The sequence below is a fragment of the Nymphaea colorata genome, chromosome 7 (genome assembly GCF_008831285.2).
Source record: "Nymphaea colorata isolate Beijing-Zhang1983 chromosome 7, ASM883128v2, whole genome shotgun sequence".
NCBI classification, from domain to species: Eukaryota; Viridiplantae; Streptophyta; class Magnoliopsida; order Nymphaeales; family Nymphaeaceae; genus Nymphaea; species Nymphaea colorata.
Genome location: NC_045144.1, coordinates 11,316,579 through 11,337,419, shown reverse-complemented (window position 1 = coordinate 11,337,419; position 20,841 = coordinate 11,316,579). Strand labels below are relative to the sequence as shown.

At 40.3% G+C, this 20,841-nt stretch overlaps 1 protein-coding gene across 2 annotated transcripts in view; it reads left to right on the top strand.

Annotated features, from left to right (window-relative positions):
- The window catches only part of LOC116257954 (uncharacterized), a 106,814-nt gene that overhangs the window by 42,436 nt on the left and 43,537 nt on the right, over positions 1–20,841 (top strand). For both annotated transcript variants that reach the window (XM_031634981.2, XM_031634980.2), the window contains 3 exons: positions 3,699–3,815; positions 4,995–5,264; positions 5,456–5,612. In XM_031634981.2, the coding sequence (XP_031490841.1) occupies positions 3,699–3,815; positions 4,995–5,264; positions 5,456–5,612 (544 nt within the window). The remainder of the gene's footprint in view (positions 1–3,698; positions 3,816–4,994; positions 5,265–5,455; positions 5,613–20,841) is intronic.

The following is a 20,841-nucleotide window of genomic DNA, read 5'->3' as shown; positions in this document are numbered from 1 at the left end:
CTGCAATGACTGCCATACCCAAACTGGCCTTCACACTTTTAGTATATTATTATTTTTAGATATTGGCCAAACATATAAAAAATAAATATTTAGTCATTCATGCCAGTACATGCACTAGTAATCCCACATCCAATTCATTTTTTTTTTTTTTTTTTACAATTGAAGGCTAATAATTCTATCATAATCACATGGGAGCCTTAGTAGTCAGATGAGTCCCAACCAAGCCTCATTTAGTTCCAGCACAAACGTAATACCTTGTTAAAAGCTTATTTCACATGCTTAATGTTATTTGTGGCTTTGATAGCTGATCACATATAATTCCGCACTTGGGACATGTGACCTTAGATTGATATGTCTAGACTAGGTTTGCTTGAGAACTAGGAGTATTTATTATGGTATTAATTTATAGTATGTTTCAATCTATTTTAAGTAGGTTCAGTTTCCAATTTAATAGGCTTATCCATCCAAACCACAAAGAGTATTCTCCATCCATGGTTTGCGAACAATTGTCCTACATAATTGCCAATCTATCATGTGGTCTAATGCATGGATCATGCTCGAGGAGTCAACCTTTAACTCAGATACATGCCTATAACCATCTTAAATAGATAGTTCATGATATGTGCATGCCTACTCATATTCAGTCCAATTGTGCATCCAAATTGACATAACATAACAAGCTACAAATCTTCCAAATTCTCATTTGACTAATTTAGTCAGACACTGCATTCACTGGACAATTATGCGCAAGAGTTTAAATGGGAAGCCACTGTACCTTTGATATGTGCTTTTTCCTAGTCAAAAACTTGAATTTGTCACTTTTGCTAGTGACCACTTGCTGCTGCCGCAATTGCTGCCACCTTTTTTTGTTCTCTCGCTTTTTCTTTTTTTCTCTTTATTGCTTGTGCAACACCCAGCTACTACCTCTGCAGCTGTGCCCCCTTCACCTCCTTCTTCTTCCCCAAATCATAGACATAAAAATCAAATTTTTATGCTGAAAATTACCGGATATTACATATATGTGGCCCTATTTCCAAATAATAGCCATAAAATCAAATTTTCACTTTGAAAATTGCATGATATTATATCTTTGTCAAATTATAGACATAAAAATCAAATTTTTATGCTGAAAATTACCAGATATTACATATATGTGGCCTTCTTTCAAATAATAGCCATAAAATGAAATTTTCACTTTGAAAATTGCAGGATATTATATCCTTTGGTTGTGAATAAGGGAGCCAATTTATAGACAAGGCGACTAAGGTGCATTGGTAGGCAACAATAATGATTCTTAGATATTTAAAATTTTCTCACAGTAAACAATTGTTATTAAAACAGAGTCCTTTGCTTGATCCAGTTGCCTATTCTAATGTTCATTGTACATGATTTAGTCATTTGATCTTGTGTCTTTGTTAGAGGAAATTTAGTGACATGGGGAAGCAAGAAGCAGTCAATGGCACTCAAGTGCTGAGTCAAAATATTATGTCTCAAACTGTAGTTGAAATGATGAGGGTTAAGTCTATTATTACAGACTTGCAAATAAAAATTTCATCTCCTATGTTGATGATGTGTGAAAGGTAGGAACATATGTAGGATAGATTCCAGTTTCCCACGAGATAACCAAACACATTGAAGTTGCTTGCCACTATGTTTGGGACTTGGCACAAGCTGGATGTCTCTCCACAAATCATGTGTCATCATAAGATCAAGTTGCAGAGGCCTTCACCAAACTACTTGCAAGTTTAGGATTTTGGAAGTTTTGTACCAAACTAAAGATGATTTATATCTATGCTCTAGCTTGAGGGGGAATGTTGAGAATAATAAATATTTATAGTTGAGGAGTAGATATTAAGTATGTTTAGATACTTAAGTCATTTTTAATAATTTCTTTATTTTAGTGGTCCTTATTGTAACTTCTCTAATCCCTACTTAAAGAAGGGATTAGCCCTCTCTTTCCCTCATTCTCTCTTTTCCTCTCCTTTCCTTCTTCTTCTTCTCCTCTCTTCCTCTTTCTTTCTTCTTTCTTTCTTGTTGTATTGCTTTCTCAAATTATAACGGTCATAATACAATTCTCCATCATGGACTGCTAGCTTGTGAAAATGCTTGCGGTGGCTAGGTGTTTGCAATCATTCATGTCCGATTTGCTCAAAACGTCAATTACATATTTGTGTTGGGCCTGCTGGCTAAGCATCGTCCGGCCACCTATTTTGTCAACCTCAACTCCAAGAAAATAATGTAGTTCTCCAAAAAATCCTTCATTTTAAATATTTTGACTAGGAATACCTTCACCTTGTTTATGTAGTCATCTGAACTATCTCTGATGACAATATCATCCACATATATCAACAACAAAGTAGTGATACCCAATTGATTATAGAGGAAACAGGAAATGGTCCAGGCGAGCTCTCCACAAACCATGATTTTTGGATTTCAAAGGAGAAACTATTGAACCATGACTATGAAGCTTGTTTTCATTATATATATTGCTTTGAATCTTCTTCCATCTATCCATCCAGAGGTTTCTCCATGTAGATCTCCTCCTTCAGATCTCCATGTAAGAATGCATTCTTGACATCAAATTGACTAAGTGACCATTTATGTGCAATAGCAAGGATTATAATAACCCGAATGGTACCCATTCTTACAACTGGGTTATATGTCATCATAATTTTGTCTAGCCTGCTGAACGAATCATTTGGCAACAAGTTGCACTTTGTACCCCTCCCATGGGAATGTATTTATATTTATGCAGCCATTTGCATCCCATGGGCCACAATTTTCTTGTCGTTGAGGGACAATCTCCCGAGCGCCACATTCATGTGATGCTTCGACCTCATCACATATGGCTTCTATCCACTTCCTAGAGTTTACAACTTGATGGAATATATCGTCCTCATTTGCTAAAGTCCATCAAAAGCACCTGAAAATCCATGGAGAAATTGCAATGCCTTACCCACCACTCAGTCAAATGGCAAGCCTGGATAGACTGTGTTGAAATTAGAAAGTTTATATTTAAGTGTGGTAGCTTTCCAGTTTTTAAAGAATTAGAGTCTTCTTTGGTCATTTTATATATTTGTGTGTCTCTCATATGTAAGGAGATCTGTTGACCCCTAATCTCTCTTAAATTAGAGATTAGGGTTAGCAAAGATAATACGAAGGTTTTATTCTCTCTCTCTCTCGTTCTCTCTCTTTTCTCCATCGTGTTCAGCAGACTGTTTAATGTTAGGTACATGAGATGAAGAGGGAAGGATGGGCTGCTCCTGAGTAGAAATAAGTGAGGGTGACAAATGTTCTTTCCCTCAATGAGTGCAAGTAATGTCCTTGAATCTGACTGATGTTGATCAGTCCTTTTGAGGAAGCAACTTTCAACTTGAGCATGCTGGTCCTGCTATTGCAAGCAACTTGGAGGACATACTCCATCAGGTTTTGCAAAAATCCTGCACTAAACCATGGATAGTACACCTTGACTGTGAGCTATGCATGACACTCATCAGCTTTCTGTCCAAAGTTCTGTTTATCGATGATAACATTCCACAACATTTTCACCATTGTGGTTACTGGATCATGACAACTATATCTTTTATATTCATCAGTGCACACACACACACACATATATATATGTGTGTGTGTGTTCATGTATGTATGTGTGTATGTATATACATGCAAAAGTGATTTTTTTCTTGTTTAAAACTCAGGTGTCTTCTGATGATGTCTTTGGCGGTCTGCTTGTTCAACCTCCACATCCAGATGATTTTGATAAGCGCAACATATTCTGTCTTTACATTCTTCCTGCAAGCAATCTGCATGCGAAGGTACTCAATGACATTAATGATGAATTTTAGTTTTATAATCTATTATTGTGTAGATCTTATGTGGAAAAGTATGGTCCGCTTTATGATTAAAGGTGCCTATATGTCCATTTTCATTTGGTGCAAGTGGGTCAATGCTGAACATGCACCTATGCCCTGGCGACAACATTGTACTTTACATGCTATTGTGGCATTTTTAGGAGTCAATGACAAACTCAGAAACACCAGATATTGATGTATTCCCTTATAGGAAATTCTTTTTTCCAAATGTAAAGATCATGATGCATCACTAGTCAAAGGGATTTACAAGTTTTTACTGGTCATGATGATACTAATGTGGTGAATCCATAGCTTTACTTTTTTCATTTCTCTGAATCTATCTCCTCCATCATTAGTTAATGTTCACAAACATAGAGCTACAAACAAAGGCCTTTGAGCATTTTCTCTTAAGGATATTCGAGTCATTTTATCTTCATATTTTCCACTATTTTGCCTATTGAAGTTGTTAAAAATTTCTCTAACAAGGGTATACAAGAAGGTTTGCTCAATGTAGAGTGCCCATAAACTTTTGGAAACATGTTTTTTCTTTCATTATCTCTGTCAGAGCTTGCAATATTTTAAATAATCATAAAGGAAGATTTTACACTAATCCCGAAAAGTGAATGCCTTCATCCCTTCAGCATAGAACATAATATGATGAAAGTCGATTTCTCTGCTAGTTTGTTAACTACAACTCATTCGAGTCAAAAGATTATACTCACTGAAGAGCTATAGCACCACATCTTTTGATTCTAGGTTATTATTGATCGCCCTAGAGTGGAGCACAAATGGCAAAAGTCAGTTAACTGAGTTAAAATTATCATGCCTCTTACACTTTTTCAGTTTTCTTACTACTATGTTAGTTACAGTTGTTAATGTCCAAAGAAATGGGGCACTAGTCAATGAATAGCTATGGTATCACATCTTCTGATTATTAGGATATTGTGGCTATCATCTCCGATAAAAGAATAATTCTACTGTTTGTTATCTTCATTTTGGCTTCTTCAATGATGCTATTAGAAAATATAGGATAATGGTTAAATGCATTGCTTATGACCAGTACTCTCAGGTAAGTATTATTCAGGTGTAGTTTCTGTTTCCATGTTCACTTGTAAGTGCCTCTTATTTTTATGAATGCTGTAGGTTTTCAGGAGAGAGGTCATATTTCTTATTGACACAAGTGCAAGCATCCAAGGATTGCCGCTGGAAGAGTCCAAAAATGCTGTATCAGCTGCACTTATGAATCTTAGGCCTACAGACTCTTTCAGCATTATGAGCTTCAACGAAGAAATTTTCTCATTTTCATCATCTTTAGTGCCTGCAACCGAGGAAAAGATAGAAGAAGCCCATCAGTGGCTAAGTGAGACGTGTCATGCAACTGGTGGCACCAGCATTCTTCTTCCCCTAAATGAGGTACCAACACTTCAATTCAACCTTTTCACTTTACATGAAACACATTCTAAAGTCTAAGCCATGTAATGACTTGAATGTTGGCCTTTTCTTGATCTATTGTACTCTGAATTCCTTTGTGTTGCTTATTCTGATTTTTTTGTTATCTTGTTTCCATCAACCTTTTCTCTATCTTGATATTGAAATTTCTACAGGCTATGAAGATGTTTTCCAAGTCCCTATCTAGTGTCCCTCAAATATTTCTGATAACTGATGGATCTGTGAAGGATGAAAAGAACATCTGCCATGTTGTTCAAAACCATATAAGGAGCATGGGGTTGAACTCACCACGCATTTCAACCTTTGGTATAGGTAAAGATTTAAGTTACTTTGTTTAGGTTCTCAAGTAATACTAATCACCACCATTTTTTATTTTGACACAAATGGAAAGAATAGTTGAATGTAAAGGGACTTTTCCTCCTTTTAGCATATGTTGTGTGTTACAAGTCATTTATTAGAATTTTTTGGTTGCTTTTCTATTTATCAAGTTCATGAGAGGTTAATTATGTCCTAATGTTACCTTGACTTCACTTTCATGGGAAAAATTAATATGGCAAGAAGTTGGTATTAGAACGAAGCTATGGCCGGAATCAGAGGATTCAATGACCGTGGAGTTCAAGCGGGGAGACTTGATGGCTTCTCCACCCAGTTCACTGGATCTTTGCAAGGTACAAGTGAGGTTGCCATTTAGGTTTTGGCCGTAGAATTCCATATGGGTGATGTCTGCGAGAAGATGGGTGTGTAAGATTTTTGATATGTAACACCAAACCACCGGATGGCATCTTTAGTATATACAAAAGGAGCAGAAGAGGAATAGACTGCTCGTGCAAGAGAGAGAGAGAGAGAAAGAGAAGAAAGAGGGCAGCAGCTTTGACGCCTGCCTCTTGTTATCATTATATACTAATCACAATTTAGTATACAAACAAAATATAAAAAGCAATATTAAAAATTACAAGTATGCCACCACGCATGCGTGTGGTTAAGATGAGTCGGGTCAGGTCTGATCTGACTAGGCCAGACCCATATCTTAACGGACCCCCTCAAGTTGTGCATGAGGTTTGATCATGAACAACTTGTTCTTCAATTCTCATAAATGATGTCCTATGAGACCCTTGGTAAATGGATCAGCCACTTGTTGAGACGTGGGTATACAAGTAGGAACAATTTCGTTTTCCTCAACCTTCTGGCGAATGAAATGTTGATCAATCTCTATATGCTTAGTGCGATTATGTAGGATTGGATTGAAAGTAATCTTGATGGCACTTTGGTTATAATAAAATAGAGATGATTGGGCAATAAGAAGAGAGAGTTCCCCAAGCAGATGACGCAACAATGAAGCTTCAGCCGCATCGGCAGCCATTGCCCTATATTCTGCCTCAGTACTCGATCTGACAACTGCATGTTGTTTCTTGCTATTCCAGCAAACAAGATTGGAGTTAAGGGAGATACAGTAACCTGAAACTGATCGTCTATCATCTGGATCACCGGTCCAATATGCATTAGCATAGGTGAAAATGGTATGTCCATTCAAATCAGTTGTCGTTCTTGTGTAGACGAGTTCATCCCCAAGAGTAGCCCTAAGATAACGCAAAATACGTTTAGTAGCATCCATACATCTTTCTGTTGCATGCATAAATTGAGAAACTTGTTTCACTGCATGTACTATGTCTGGGCGTGTAAAGGTGAGATATTGCAACATGCCAACTATACTCCGATAAAAACTAGGACCTAGATATGCATTACTCCCATTAGAGACATTTAATTTTGTGTTGAGAACACTATGAGTATTGATGGGCTTGCAACTTGTCATACCTGCTTTGTCCAATATATCAAGAGTACATTTGTGCTGAGTAAGAGTAAACATGTCACCCTTTCTATCAAGCTCACCCAAAAAATATTGTAGTTCACCGAGATCCTTCATTTTGAATTGTTGTTTCAATACTTCCTTAACATGAGATATGAAGAATTTCCAGTGAGAACTATGTCATCTACATATATGAGTAGCCAAGTTGTAATTTTACCTGAATGATATATGAACAAGGAATGATAAAGGGAACTTCTGAGAAAACCATCGTGTTGTACATGAGTAGAAAATCTATCGAACCATGAGCCAGATGCTTGCTTGAGCTCATATAGTGATCTTTGTAACTTACACACCCATTTGGTTGGATCATTAGTAGCTTAACCTGGAGGTTGTTCCATATATACTTCTTCTTTCAAAAAAACCATGGAGAATGTTGCAGCCTTGGGGTTTGGAGATGGTAGGTCGTGAGATGTGGAGAGAGAGAGAAAGAGTAGCCGCCGTAAGACTTGGAGAAAGAAAACTTAATCATTCACTAACCCTAATCTTCATTATGAAGAGATTAGGGTAGAAAAGTGATTTACAGAATGTGTAGAAATGGTAAAAGCGAGTAGAATGATGATCATGTTAGAATGTATGTATCCCAAATGTATACATATATATATTTATATATATCACATATATTAGTCATCTAATATATGCTTTATATGTATATATATATTTTATATCTTTTGGGTACTTAGGTCACTTATGTAATTTTTGCTTTCTTTATGTATCTTTTCTTTTAGTTTATTTTCTGTTTTTCCCCTTTTATCCCTCTCCGTTTTTCTGTTTTACCTAGAGGGTGACTAGTCCCAACGGCTAGATTAAACAAAAACTAGGACCTAGATATGCATTACTCCCAATTGTGCCTTTTGTTGTTCACACTTACATGCAGGAAAGTAGCTATTTAGTCTCTCAAACATGGACTTGAGACTAGAATAATAAGTATGAAGAGGTCGACCATCTTGACGCATCTGATGAATATCATGATGAAGTTGCATAATTCTTGTTTCATTCCTTGCTTGTGAATAGGTGGCTGCAAGGGAATCCCACATATCCTTTGCATTTTGCTTATGCAAGACTTCATTTGCAATGTCTTGAGTAAGAGTACCAACAATCCATACTATAACCAACGAATTATCTTTAAACCAAGTAGTATATTTTCCTACCTTATGTATGGGCTCGGGCTCCAATATGAGATGTTCCTTCTCATGAGCGATCAAGGTTCTTTTTACTTGCATGGCCCACATCTCGTAATTACCCCCATCCATTTTGGTGATAATGCTGGAAAATGGGGAACTCTTCATCTCTCCCGACGATACAAAGGAAGAGGTATTAGCGCCACTGCTAATTTCAGACATCTTTCAACACAAAGGAGGAAACCGAGCCACGGAATAGGAAGTGTAGGCAAAAGAATACAATCACATATCGAAAGACAACATGCTGATCATGAAGCAATATGCAGTTAACGCATGTAGCAATCCATAAGTCTGATCGGCTGGAAGAGGCAACAACAGAGCTGAACGAAGAGAGATACCAGAGACGACAGCGAAGACGCTGAGAAGAAAATTAGCGTGCAGAGCAACGGCGGAGCAGCGTGCAGCGGAGGAGCAGCAGTGTGCAGAGCAGCGGCGGAGCAGCGGAGGAGCTGCGGAGACAGAGCAGCAGCGGCGGGAATTAGGGCAGGTCTTTACAGGCTAGTGCATCCCTTTCCCTTTGCTGGGTCTACCTCTTTAGGGTCATCCTCATCCTCGGCTTATACTTGGCATTTACGTTTTGGACATCTACCATTTCAGAAACTGCTGCATGTTCTTCCTCAGCTGTCTCCTAAGTCTTCTTTTCAATGTGAGTCTTGTCAGTTGGGCAAACACCATCGGTTATCCTTTCCTCCGCGGCCCAGTAGACGTAGCCACTCCGTGTTTGAGTTACTTCATTTTGATGTTTGGGGCCCGAGTCGTACACCTGATCTTCAAGGTCATCGATATTATCTTGTTGCTGTCGATGACCACAGTCGTGTTAGTTGGGTTTTTCTTATGAAGAATAAATCTGAAGTGGGTCATGTAATTAAAAATTTTATCAATGAAATTCTGACTCAGTTTGATACTTGTGTCAAAATTGTGCGCTCTGACAATGCTCTTGAGTTCTGTGCTTCCTCTTTAGAACAATTTTTCAGGGATAAGGGTATCATCCACCAAACCTCTTGTGCCTATACCTCCCAACAAAATGGGGTTGCTGAAAGGAAACACCGTCATATTCTTGATGTTGCCAGAACCATTATCATACATAGCCATGTTCCTCATTCTTACTGGGGAGATGCTGTTCTCACAGCATGCTATCTTATTAATCGTATGCCGTCATCTGTGTTGGGAGACCTTATTCCTATCTCTGTCCTCTTTCCTGACAGAGACTTGTTTTCTGTTCCACCTCGTGTTTTTGGATGTGTTGCCTTTGTTCAGTTGCTTGGTCCTGGGCGAGATAAGTTGTCTCCTCGGGCCATCAAAACGATCTTTGTTGGTTATTCCCGCACTCAAAAGGGATATCGATGTTATGATCCTTCTACTCATCGGTATTATGTGAGTGCTGACGTTACATTCTTTGAGTCAACCTCTTTCTTCTCCCCAAATGGAACTCAATTAAGGGCGCCTGAATTGAATGATGAAGTCCATTTTCCTCTACCTCTCATGAGTTGTCCAAAACCAGTTGACTCACGCTTTGGGGCTGTCTACCAACGTCGTACTAAACCTGTTGCGCCCTCTCACTGTGCCCCTGTGCCTTCACCCAGCACGCCCAAGGTAATTCCTGACACAGGAGAATGTAATGATGGCATAGGAGAATGTCACGAGCATGTTCCTGCTCCTAATGAACTTGATATGCCCATTGCTCAAAGGAAAGGCAAACGCAGTTGCACTTTGCATCCTATCTCTGGCCATTTATCCATGGATAGACTCACTCCTATGTACCGACAGTTTGTCAAGGGGCTGTCGGCTATTGCTCTTCCACAGAATCCCATGGATGCTCTCTCTGATCCAAAATGGGCCGCAGCTATGCAAGAAGAGATGGATGCTCTTCAATCTAGAGGCACCTGGACACTTGTTACTCCTTCAGCTGATGCCGCCATTGTTGGTTGCCGATGGGTCTTTACTATCAAATACAGAGCGGATGGCAGCCTTGACAGATATAAGGCTCGACTGGTTGCTAAAGGCTATACCCAAACTTATGGGGTTGATTATTATGATACCTTCTCTCCTGTGGCACGACATGCTTCTTTACGGATTCTCCTTGCTGTGGCTGTCAGCAAGAATTGGTCCCTATCACAACTTGATGTCAAAAATGCCTTTCTCTATGGTGACTTACATGAAGAAGTGTATATGCAGCAACCACCAGGGTTTGTTGCTGAGGGGGAGTGTCAGAAAGTGTGCAGATTGCGAAAGACGATTTATGGTCTGAAACAGAGTCATCGAGCTTGGTTTCAGAAATTGTCAGAGAATATTGAGAATGAGGGCTTCAGACGTTCTTCGGCCGATCATTCCCTCTTTGTCAAGAAGACTTCTACAGGTACGGTGATAGTTCTTGTCTATGTTGATGACAACACTTTGTCACCAAGGACCTTGGTGAACTACGTTATTTCCTCGGTATTGAGTTTGCCAGAAATCGAAAGGGCCTTATCATGTGCCAGAGGAAATACGTTACTGATGTTTTGCAAGAGACAGGGATGCTGGGGTGTCGACCTGCATCCACGCCTATGGATATCAATACCCGCTTGTATGATGATGATACTGAAGATGTTGATGCGAGACAGTATAGAGGGATTGTTGGGAAGCTCCTATACATCACTGTTACTCGACCTGACATTGCCTATGCTGTTAGCAGAGTGAGTCAATTTATGGATAAGCCCAAGAAAGTTCATTGGGATGCTGCTATGATGATTCTTAGGTATCTAAAGAATTCACCAGGAACGAGACTCTTCTTTCAGAATGGTACCTCACTCACTATATCTGTGTATGTTGATGCTGACTATGCGGGATGCCCCTCGGACAGAAAATCCACCACTGGATTTTGTGTGTTTATTGGATCTAACTTGGTTACATGGAAGAGTAAGAAGCAAACTGTGGTTGCCAGATCAAGTGCATAATCTGAGTATAGAGCTATGGCTCAGGGTACTGCTGAAGTTATGTGGGTTAGATCCCTGATGTTGGATCTTACTGTCGAAGTGCCTCTTCCTATGCAATTGTTATGTGATAACAAAGCTGCACTGTTTATTGCTAATAATCCGGCTTTTCATGAAAGAACCAAGCATGTTGAAGTAGATTGTCACTATACCAGAGACATGATTCAAAAGGGGTTTGTAAGTACCTCACACATTTCAACTACAGGGCAAACAGCTGATATCTTTACTAAGGCTCTTGCAAGGGGACCATTCCAAAGCTGCTGTTCCAAGTTGAGCCTATTTGACATATACGCTCCAACTTGAGGGGGAGTGTTAAGATGTGTTTATATTCAGTTTTAGGTTTAAGAGGGTACTTTTGTAATAACATTTTCTTTAGATGGGTCTCTTGTATCTTCTCACTCTCCTCTAGTCTATATAAAGAGGAGTTAGGGCAGATTTCGAAGTTAATCAAAATATAATTCTTTCTAATCTTATCAAATAGAATGCCTACCAAACTTTTGAAACATATTTCTCCTTTTGAAAAACTTCACCATGTTAAACCTAATTACAATAGACTTAAAGTCTTTGGTTGCAAATGTTTTGTGTTAAGTGACAAAGACGATAAGCTTTCTTCCAAAGCTATTTCTTGTGTTTTTATTGGGTATTCCGAAACTCAAAAGGGTTATAGATGTTATGATATTCAAAGAGATAAAGTTTATGTTTCTAGAAATGTGATCTTTTTAGAAAATGAAGATGGTTTCAAAGATGAACCCAATAAACTAGAAGATTATACTTTTCTTTGGACTAATGATATTGATGATGATGATGATATTGATGATGATGAACCCGATAAAGTTGTAGAAGCGCCAAATGAAGAAGTCAACAACGATAATTCTACTCGTATGATTCCTCCAAAAGAGATATTAGTTTATAGAAGAAGAGATCCCCAAAATCAAGAAACTAATCAATCTCTTCCTAGGAGATCCCAAAGGCACATTAGGCCTCCTCAAAGATTTATCTCTTACGAGTCTTTTTCTCCAAAATTTCGAGCTTGTCTTATGGCACATCATTCTTTTTATGAACCATCTTCTTACCTTGAAGCTAAGGAAGATCCCAATTGGATTGAAGCCATGAATCTTGAGCTTAAAGCTCTTGAAAGCAATGAGACTTGGGATATTGTGCCTCTACCAACGGAGAAAAAGACTATTGGTTGTAGATGGATCTATAAAATCAAAACTAAAAGTGATGGAACCTTAGAAAGATATAAGGCCAGACTTGTTGCCAAGGGATATGCTCAAGAATATGGGATTGATTATGAAGAAACCTTTGCTCCTGTTGCTCGCATGATTTCTGTTAGAACTCTTATTGTCATTGCTTCTGTTAAACATTGGACTATTTTTCAAATGGATGTTAAAAATGCTTTCTTAAATGGTCACTTACAGGAAGAAGTTTTCATGAGTGCTCCCCCTGGTTTTGATCTACCTCAAAACAAAATTTTACGTCTAAGGAAAGCCCTTTATGGTTTAAAGCAAGCTCCCAAGGCCTGGTTTGACAAGTTTAGTAGTGTCATGTTTAATCAAGGTTTTCAATCTTGCTACTCTGATACTGCCATGTTTGTAAAAACCATCTCCGTAGGTGTAATTGTTTTATTATTGTATGTTGATGATATGGTTATTACTGGGAGTGTTGATGAAGGGATTATAGAGGTAAAACATTTTCTTAACAAATGTTTTCAAATAACTGATTTGGGAAGACTAACTTATTTTCTTGGAATTGAAGTTGTTTATAGCAAGCAGGGTTATCTTCTTTCTCAAATGAAGTTTGCTAGTGAATTAGTTGACAGAACAGGTATCTCAGATGACAAAGTTGTGGATACTCCAGAAGCATTGGGAGTAAAAATGAAAATTGATGATGGAGAGATATTGGAGAATCCCACTCCATTTCGGCAAATAGTTGGCGCTCTCTCTTATCTCTCCATCACCAGACCTGACATTGCTCATGTCGTGCACGTGATAAGTCAATTTCAACAAAAACCCACCTCAGTGCACATGGGAGCGGCAATGCGGATTGTCCGTTATGTGAAAAACACTATCAACAAAGGACTATTTCTGTCTTCCTCTTCTGTATTAGAATTAGTTGCTTATACAGATGCTGATTGGGGTGGAGATCCCAATAATAGGCACTCCACCACTGGTTTTTGTGTGTTTTTAGGTGATTCCTTAATTTCCTGGCGATGCAAGAAACAGAATAAGGTGTCGCTATCATCAATAGAAGCTGAGTATCGTGTAATGGCAACTACAACAATGGAGATAGTGTGGCTCAAAAACTTACTGAAAGATATGGGAATTCAGATCACGAATCCTATCAAGCTTTGTTGTGACAACAAAAGTGCAATATATATTGCTAGCAATCACACATTTCACGAAAGAACAAAGCATATAGAAATGAATTGTCATTATGTTCGTGAAGAATTCTTGCAGAAAAACATTGATCTCTCCTATGTTCCATCAGAGTATCAGCTTGGCGACTTCTTCACTAAAGCTCTTGCTGCTGCCAGATTCAAATTTCTCCTTGGCAAACTTTCGGTTATCACACCGTAAGTTTGAGGGGGGGTGTTAGAATGTATGTATCCCAAATGTATACATATATATTGTTACGTGATGAAGAAGGGAAGAATGAGAGTGGGAGAGAGAGAGAGAGAGAGGCGAGAAAACTTTTCTTTAATCTCGTGCTCTAATCTCAACTTAAAGGGAGATTAGGGCACGGCTGAGACAGTTACAAGAGAAGGACAAATAAAATATTAAAAGGACAAAAAGGAACCCTAACTCTTAAATAATCAAATAACTACCACATTTAAAAACAAACTTTCTAATTTCAACACTCCCCCTCAAGCTGGAGCATAGATATCAACCATGCTCAGCTTGTTACAACATCTAGAGAAATCACCAATTGGAAGAGCTTTAGTAAACATATCTGCTGCTTGGTCTTCAGAAGCAACATGAACAGTGGACACCACACCTTCTTTTATAAGGTCACGAATATAATGACAATCCACCTCAATGTGCTTTGTTCTTTCATGAAATACAGGATTGTTTGCAATGTAAGTGGCCGCCTTGTTATCATAGTACATTTTCATAGGAAGAGGAACATGAATACTCATATTCGTTAGCATAGATTTAACCCACGTAATCTCAGTCGCCGTTTGAGCCATTGCTCTATATTCAGATTCTGCACTTGATCTAGAGACTACATTTTGTTTCTTGCTTCTCCATGATATGAGATTACCTCCAACAAAGACACAGAAGCCAGTTGTAGACCTTCTATCATCAACAGACCCTGCATAGTCAGCATCACTATAAGCAACAACATCAAGAGATTCACCCTTCTTAAAGAAGTGGCCTCTGCCTGGGGATGATTTTAGGTATTTCAATACCATCATCGCTGCATCCCAGTGGACTTTTCTAGGCTTTTCCATAAACTGGTTTAATTTTCCAACAGCAAAGCTTATGTCTGGCCTTGTTACAGTAACATAAAGTCGTTTCCCAATGAGAGACCTGTAAGATCGAGAATCCACTAGTTCTGATTGATCATCATGAAGGTGAATACGTGGGTTCATAGGGAGATTAGCCGGCTTGGTCCCTAGCATCCCTGTGTCCTGCAGTAAATCAAGGACATACTTCCTTTGAGACAATGCTACACCTTCTTTGTTTTCCACAACTTCAATCCCAAGAAAATATCTCAAGTGACCAAGATCCTTTGTGACAAAATGTTTTTGAAGAAAGACCTTAGTAGCAGATATTTCTCGACCACAATCACCTGTCAAGATAATGTCATCAACATAAACTATCATGACAACTATACCTGTGGAGGTCTTCTTGATGAATAGGGAATGATCCAACGGAGATCGTTCAAATCCGCATTGTGAAACCACCTCTGATAATTTGTGGAACCATGCCCTAGGACTTTGTTTGAGTCCATAGATGGCCTTCTTCAACCGACACACTTTACTACACTCCCCCTGTCTTTCGAACCCTGGTGGTTGCTGCATATATACAGTCTCCTCAAGATCACCATACAAAAAAGCATTCTTCACATCAAGCTGATACATAGGCCAATCAGAGTGTACTGCAACAGAAATAATAAGGCGAATAGTGCCCAATCGTGCCACAGGAGAGAACGTCTCAAAGAAGTCAACCCCGTATGTCTGAGTGTAACCTTTAGCTACTAATCGAGCCTTGTATCGCTCTAACGACCCATCTGAATTATATTTGACTGTAAATACCCATTTGGAACCAACGATGTCAGAATCTTTAGGTGGATCAACCAACTCCCAGGTACCACGCTGTACGAGAGCATCCATCTCATCTTGCATAGTTGTTCGCCATTTACAATCTAGTAAGGCCTGTTGATGACGAGTTGGGACAGTATGAACTGTCATAGCCTTCAGAAACTGTTGTAAGTTTCCCCTTTTATCCCTCTCCGTTTTTCTGTTTTACCTAGAGGGTGACCAGTCCCAACGGCTAGATTTCTAGCCGTTGGGACTGCCTCCTCCTTCTCTTTGGCCCTCTCCTCTATAAATAGGGCAGCTTCTCTATTGCTCTATATGGCTTTTTAGCCTACTTTATGTATCTCATATTGTGATTAATTCAAGTTCTTCTCACCTCTTGTTTGAGGGCTTGTGAGTTTGACTTGTTGGTGGAAGCTTCAAGGCTGATTTACTTGAAGTATTTGTCTCTTTGGGCCTGATTTACAGATCACACACGGATGTAACGTGGAAAACCCCTCAACTAGAGGGAAAAAACCACGGGTGAGGAGGACTGGTGCCCACTAGCAACCAGACACTCTCTATCAAAGATTGTCATCAACATAAAAAATTAAGGTTTACACAGCTTAAGTAGTGCCATAATAGTAACACACTGGATCGGGTCCAGATCCAGACTCGGATAGGTGACCCAAATACAACATGTGTCAACACTCTCCCTCAAGTTGGGCATACATATTGTTGACGGATCTTGATGTATGGGTCCGGGTCAGGACCCGATCCATTATGTCCTTGTTTGGGCATACTTATACCATTGTAAACCTAATCTTGTAGGTTAATGAAGAATTAAGAGAGAGAGTGTCTGGCTGCTAGTGGGCACCGACCTCCTCACCCGTGGTTTTTTCTCCCTCTTGTTGAGGGTTTTCCACGTTACATCAATTGTTCTTTACGCTTTTACTTTTCAACATGGTATCAGAGCTGTGAAGTTTCGGCGTTACTGGTTTGTCTTTTGCTTGTGTTCGTGTTGGAGGAGGACTGTTCCTGGCACTATTCATCGCCCAACACTGTTCATCGCTCGGTACTGTTCATCACCCGACTCTGACGGGTTCCTTCCTGCGCCCGACGCCTCGCCCGACGTCGCCTGACGCCCCCAACGCCCCGTCAAGCGTCGCCCTACTTCTGCCGCCGTGAGGTTCCCGGTGTCTCTCCTCTGCATCTTCCGGCGACCTGGTTCCGCCCCTTGCGTCGCCCTGCTTCTGCCGCCGTGAGGTTCCCGACGTCTCTCCTCTGCATCTTCCAGCGACATGGTTCCGCCCCTTTTTCTACCGCTGTGTCTCTACCGCTGTGAGGGTCCGGCGTTCCCCTCTGCATCATCTGCTACCTTCATCGTGGTGTTCCTGCCGCTTACTCGCAGTAGCTCCCTGTTGCTTCTGTCTATCTGTCCGCTGCTCCCTGTCCGCTTCTCTTCTCGACTCCCATCGTCTTCTCCCTTCACCGTCTGCCCTGGCTGCCCGACTATGCCTTGCCTACTGCCGTGAGCTCTGGTGTCCTTCCGCTTCTGGATCGCTGCCCTGCGTTTAGTCACTCACGATGTGCCGCTGCTGTCCAGCGTTGTTTGCTGTTGGTGTTCTGCCGCTGCTCACTGTTGTTGTTCCTTTTTTTGCTCTCTTTGTAGGGCTGGTCTCTAATTATGGCAGCGTCTTCCTTGTCCACCGTCAACACTGATCAATCTGAAATTGGAGCTTATAGAACTGAGAATGTTCCCGTTCAAGTCACCACTATTCGCCTTACCAAGGAGAATTATCTACGATGGTCTGCTGCAATTACTATGGGGATCGCTGGTCGCAGACGAATTGCCTATGTGAATGGTAGAAAGGTCGAACCTGCTGTGGATAGTATGGCTTGGAATACATGGTTTCTTGAGGACAACCAGGTAAAAACTTGGATTGTTAATTCAGTGTCTTCAGATATTCAACCCCTTCGTAAGAAGGCTGCGAGGGATATGTGGATTATTTTGGAGCAGATGTATGGTCAAAAGAAAAGAAAGGTTCGTGTCTATCAACTAATGAAGGATGTGTATGCTCTGCGACAAGGGGATCTCTCGGTCGCAAATTTCTACGCAGCATTAAAATCTAAGTGGGAGGACCTTGACTACCATTCTGATGTTACATGGAGTTGTGCCCAAGACCAGATGTAGTATATGGTCAAGGAGTGGGAGAATAGGGTATTCCTTTTCTTAGCTGGACTGAACGATGAATTCGAGAATATAGGGAGTCAGATTCTTAACTCTGACGAATCATTCAGTATTGAAGATGTTTATTCTCGTGTTGAAGCTGAAGAGCAGAGGAGGCTAGTCATAAGTGGGAGAAAGGGGGATCCCATGTCTCACAATGAACCGTGCCTCTGTGGGAACTACCCGTTCTTCCTGTAAATGTACACACTGCAAAAAACTTGGTCATACTATGGACTTTTGTTGGGACCTGCATCCAGAGAAGAATAATAGTAAGGGAAGGTCTTTTGGTGGGAAGAAGCATGTTTCGAATGCAACGAATCCTAGTGATGGTAAAGTTTCTATTTCTGCAGAACAGATTCGTGAGCTTCGAGCATATTTAAGCCAGATTGATGTTGGTCAAGCAGACACGTCAGATGAGGTGAAGGTCAATCAGGCACTGGCTGTTTCAAGTGAACAAGGTACTTCTTGCATGGGAGAGTGGATTGTTGATAGCGATGCCACTCATCACATGACTGGCAACCCCAAACTCTTTCATGACTACAAGTTATCATCGGGATAGGAACGTGTGTCCCTTGCCGATGGCTCCTTTACATCTGTGGCAGGAAAAGGGAGTCTTTCTTGGTGACAGGGAAGAAGATTGGGATTGGTTTGGTGTCTGATGGTTTATATCGGCTTCCTATACACGTTGCCACAACAGCAGTCAGCAGGACAGAGAAGAAGAAGGAAGAGTGTCGTCAGTTATTTTTGTATTTGCATGAACGCCTTGGTCATCTCCTTTTTGGGATTTTGAAACAATTGTTCCCTGAATTATGTTCCAGTTTAAACATTTCCATGTTATCTTGTGATGTGTGTCAGTTTGCGAAGCATGTTAGAGCTTCGTATCCAATTTCAAATAGTCGTGCTAATAAAGCTTTCTCCTTGATTCATTCTTATGTGTGGGGGCCTTCAGACATTCATTCTCGTGGTGGTTTTCAGTACTTTCTGACTTTCATAGATGACTATTCAAGGTGTACTTTTGTTTATCTGTTGAAAGACCGTAGCGAAGTGCCTCACCTTATAGAAACCTTCATCCTCCTAGTGGAAAACCAGTATGGTTAGTCTGTCAAGACATTCTGGTCTGATAATGCTCGTGAGTATATGTGTCTCACTATCGAGGAATTCCTTCGAAAGAGGGGGATTGTTCATGAGACATCTTGTAGTTATACACCTCTTCAAAATAGAGTTGCTAAGAGAAAAAACCGTCAGTTACTAAATGTCACCAGAGCTTTATTGTTCCAAAAGAATCTTCCAAAATATTATTGGGGAGATGCAGTCATTACTAGTGCCTATTTGATTAATCGCATGCCTAGTCGAGTGCTAAATGGTCGTACACCCTACTCTAAGCTTCCAGGGAGTAGCCAACCTTTTCACCTCCCTCCTCGGGTCTTTGGATGTGTGTGTTTCATTCATAATCACAGCCCGAATGTGAAAAAACTTGACCCCAAATCAATTAAGGGAATATTTCTTGGGTATTCTCCTACTCAAAAGGGCTATAAATGTCTAGATCCCACCACTGGTCATGTTCACATTACCAAGGATGTCACATTCTTAGAACATGTCTCTTATTTTGGTGAGAATTCTCTTCAGGGAGAGAAGTCAAGGTCTAAGGAAGAGTATTCTCCAAGTCAGGACATTCAGTTTACAGATTTTCTGGATTACAGGCACGAAGAGAATCCATCCGTCGATGTGCTTGGAAAAGAAGGAGATGGGATGTCTATTGAGGTACATGAACAGGGGGAGAAGAGAGTGTCCTATGGAGACAGAGAAAGAATGCAATCGTCTGTTCAGGCGGGTGTATTCTAGGAGGAGAGTTTGTACTGACAAGGTGATTGATAGTGAGAAGCCCACTCTGAATCCCAATCCTACTTCTTCCTTGGATGACCCAAGTCGTGCTCAGAAGCAACCTGTTGAGAGAGGAAGTCAGACAAAAAATGAAAAGGGGGATCTTCCCATTGCCCTGAGAAAGGGTGTCAGGTCATGTACCCAACACCCTATTGGTAACTTTGTATCTTATTCTACATTGAGCACTGACTACAAATGTTTTGTATCATCCTTGTCTGTGGCTGTGATTCCCAGGAGTGTTACAGAGGCTCAGAGTGACTCCAAGTGGACTCATGCTATGCAAGAAGAGATGGAGGCCTTAGACAGAAATCAGATATGGGAGGTGGTAGAGATTCCTGAAGCGGCTCATTTGGTGGGGTCAAAGTGGGTCTACACCATTAAGTACAAACCAGATGGGAACATTGAGAGGTTCAAAGCACGTTTGGTGGCCAAGGGGTTCAGTCAGAAATATGGGATCGACTACTTAAAGACGTTTGCCCCAGTTGCGAAGATGAAGACTGTTAGAGTTATTATTTCTTTGGCGGTACTGAAGGGTTGGGAGATGTGCCAACTCGATGTTAAAAATGTCTTTCTCAACGGAGATCTCGAAGAGGAAGTATATATGTGTATGCCCCGGGGTTTTGAGAAACCTAGAAAATGCTGTAAACTGAAGAAGGCTTTGTATGGGCTCAAACAGTCTCCTCGAGCATGGTTTGAACGTCTCAGACTTGTTATGAAGAAGCATGGTTACAAACAAGGAAATGGAGATCATACTCTCTTTGTGAAGAGGATAGAGGGTAAAGTTACTCTACTGCTGGTTTATGTTGATGATATGATTGTTACAGGTGATGATGAAAAAGAGATAGCAAGATTAAAGGGTTTACTATCGGCTGAATTTGATCTCAAGGATCTTGGCAAACTTAAGTATTTTCTTGGTATTGAAATTGCCAGATCAGGTACAACTCTTGTGCTTAATCAAAGGAAGTATACCTTGGATTTACTGAAGGAGACAGGAAAACTGGGATGCAAACCAGCGTCTACTCCTCTGGATGCTGGGCACAAACTCGGTAGCAAGGATGGAGAACTTTTGTGTGAAGAAGCTAAAGGGAGATATCAACGGCTAGTTGGTAAATTGATATACCTCACTCTAACTAGACCAGATATCACCTTTGCTGTAAATGTGATGAGTCAGTTTAT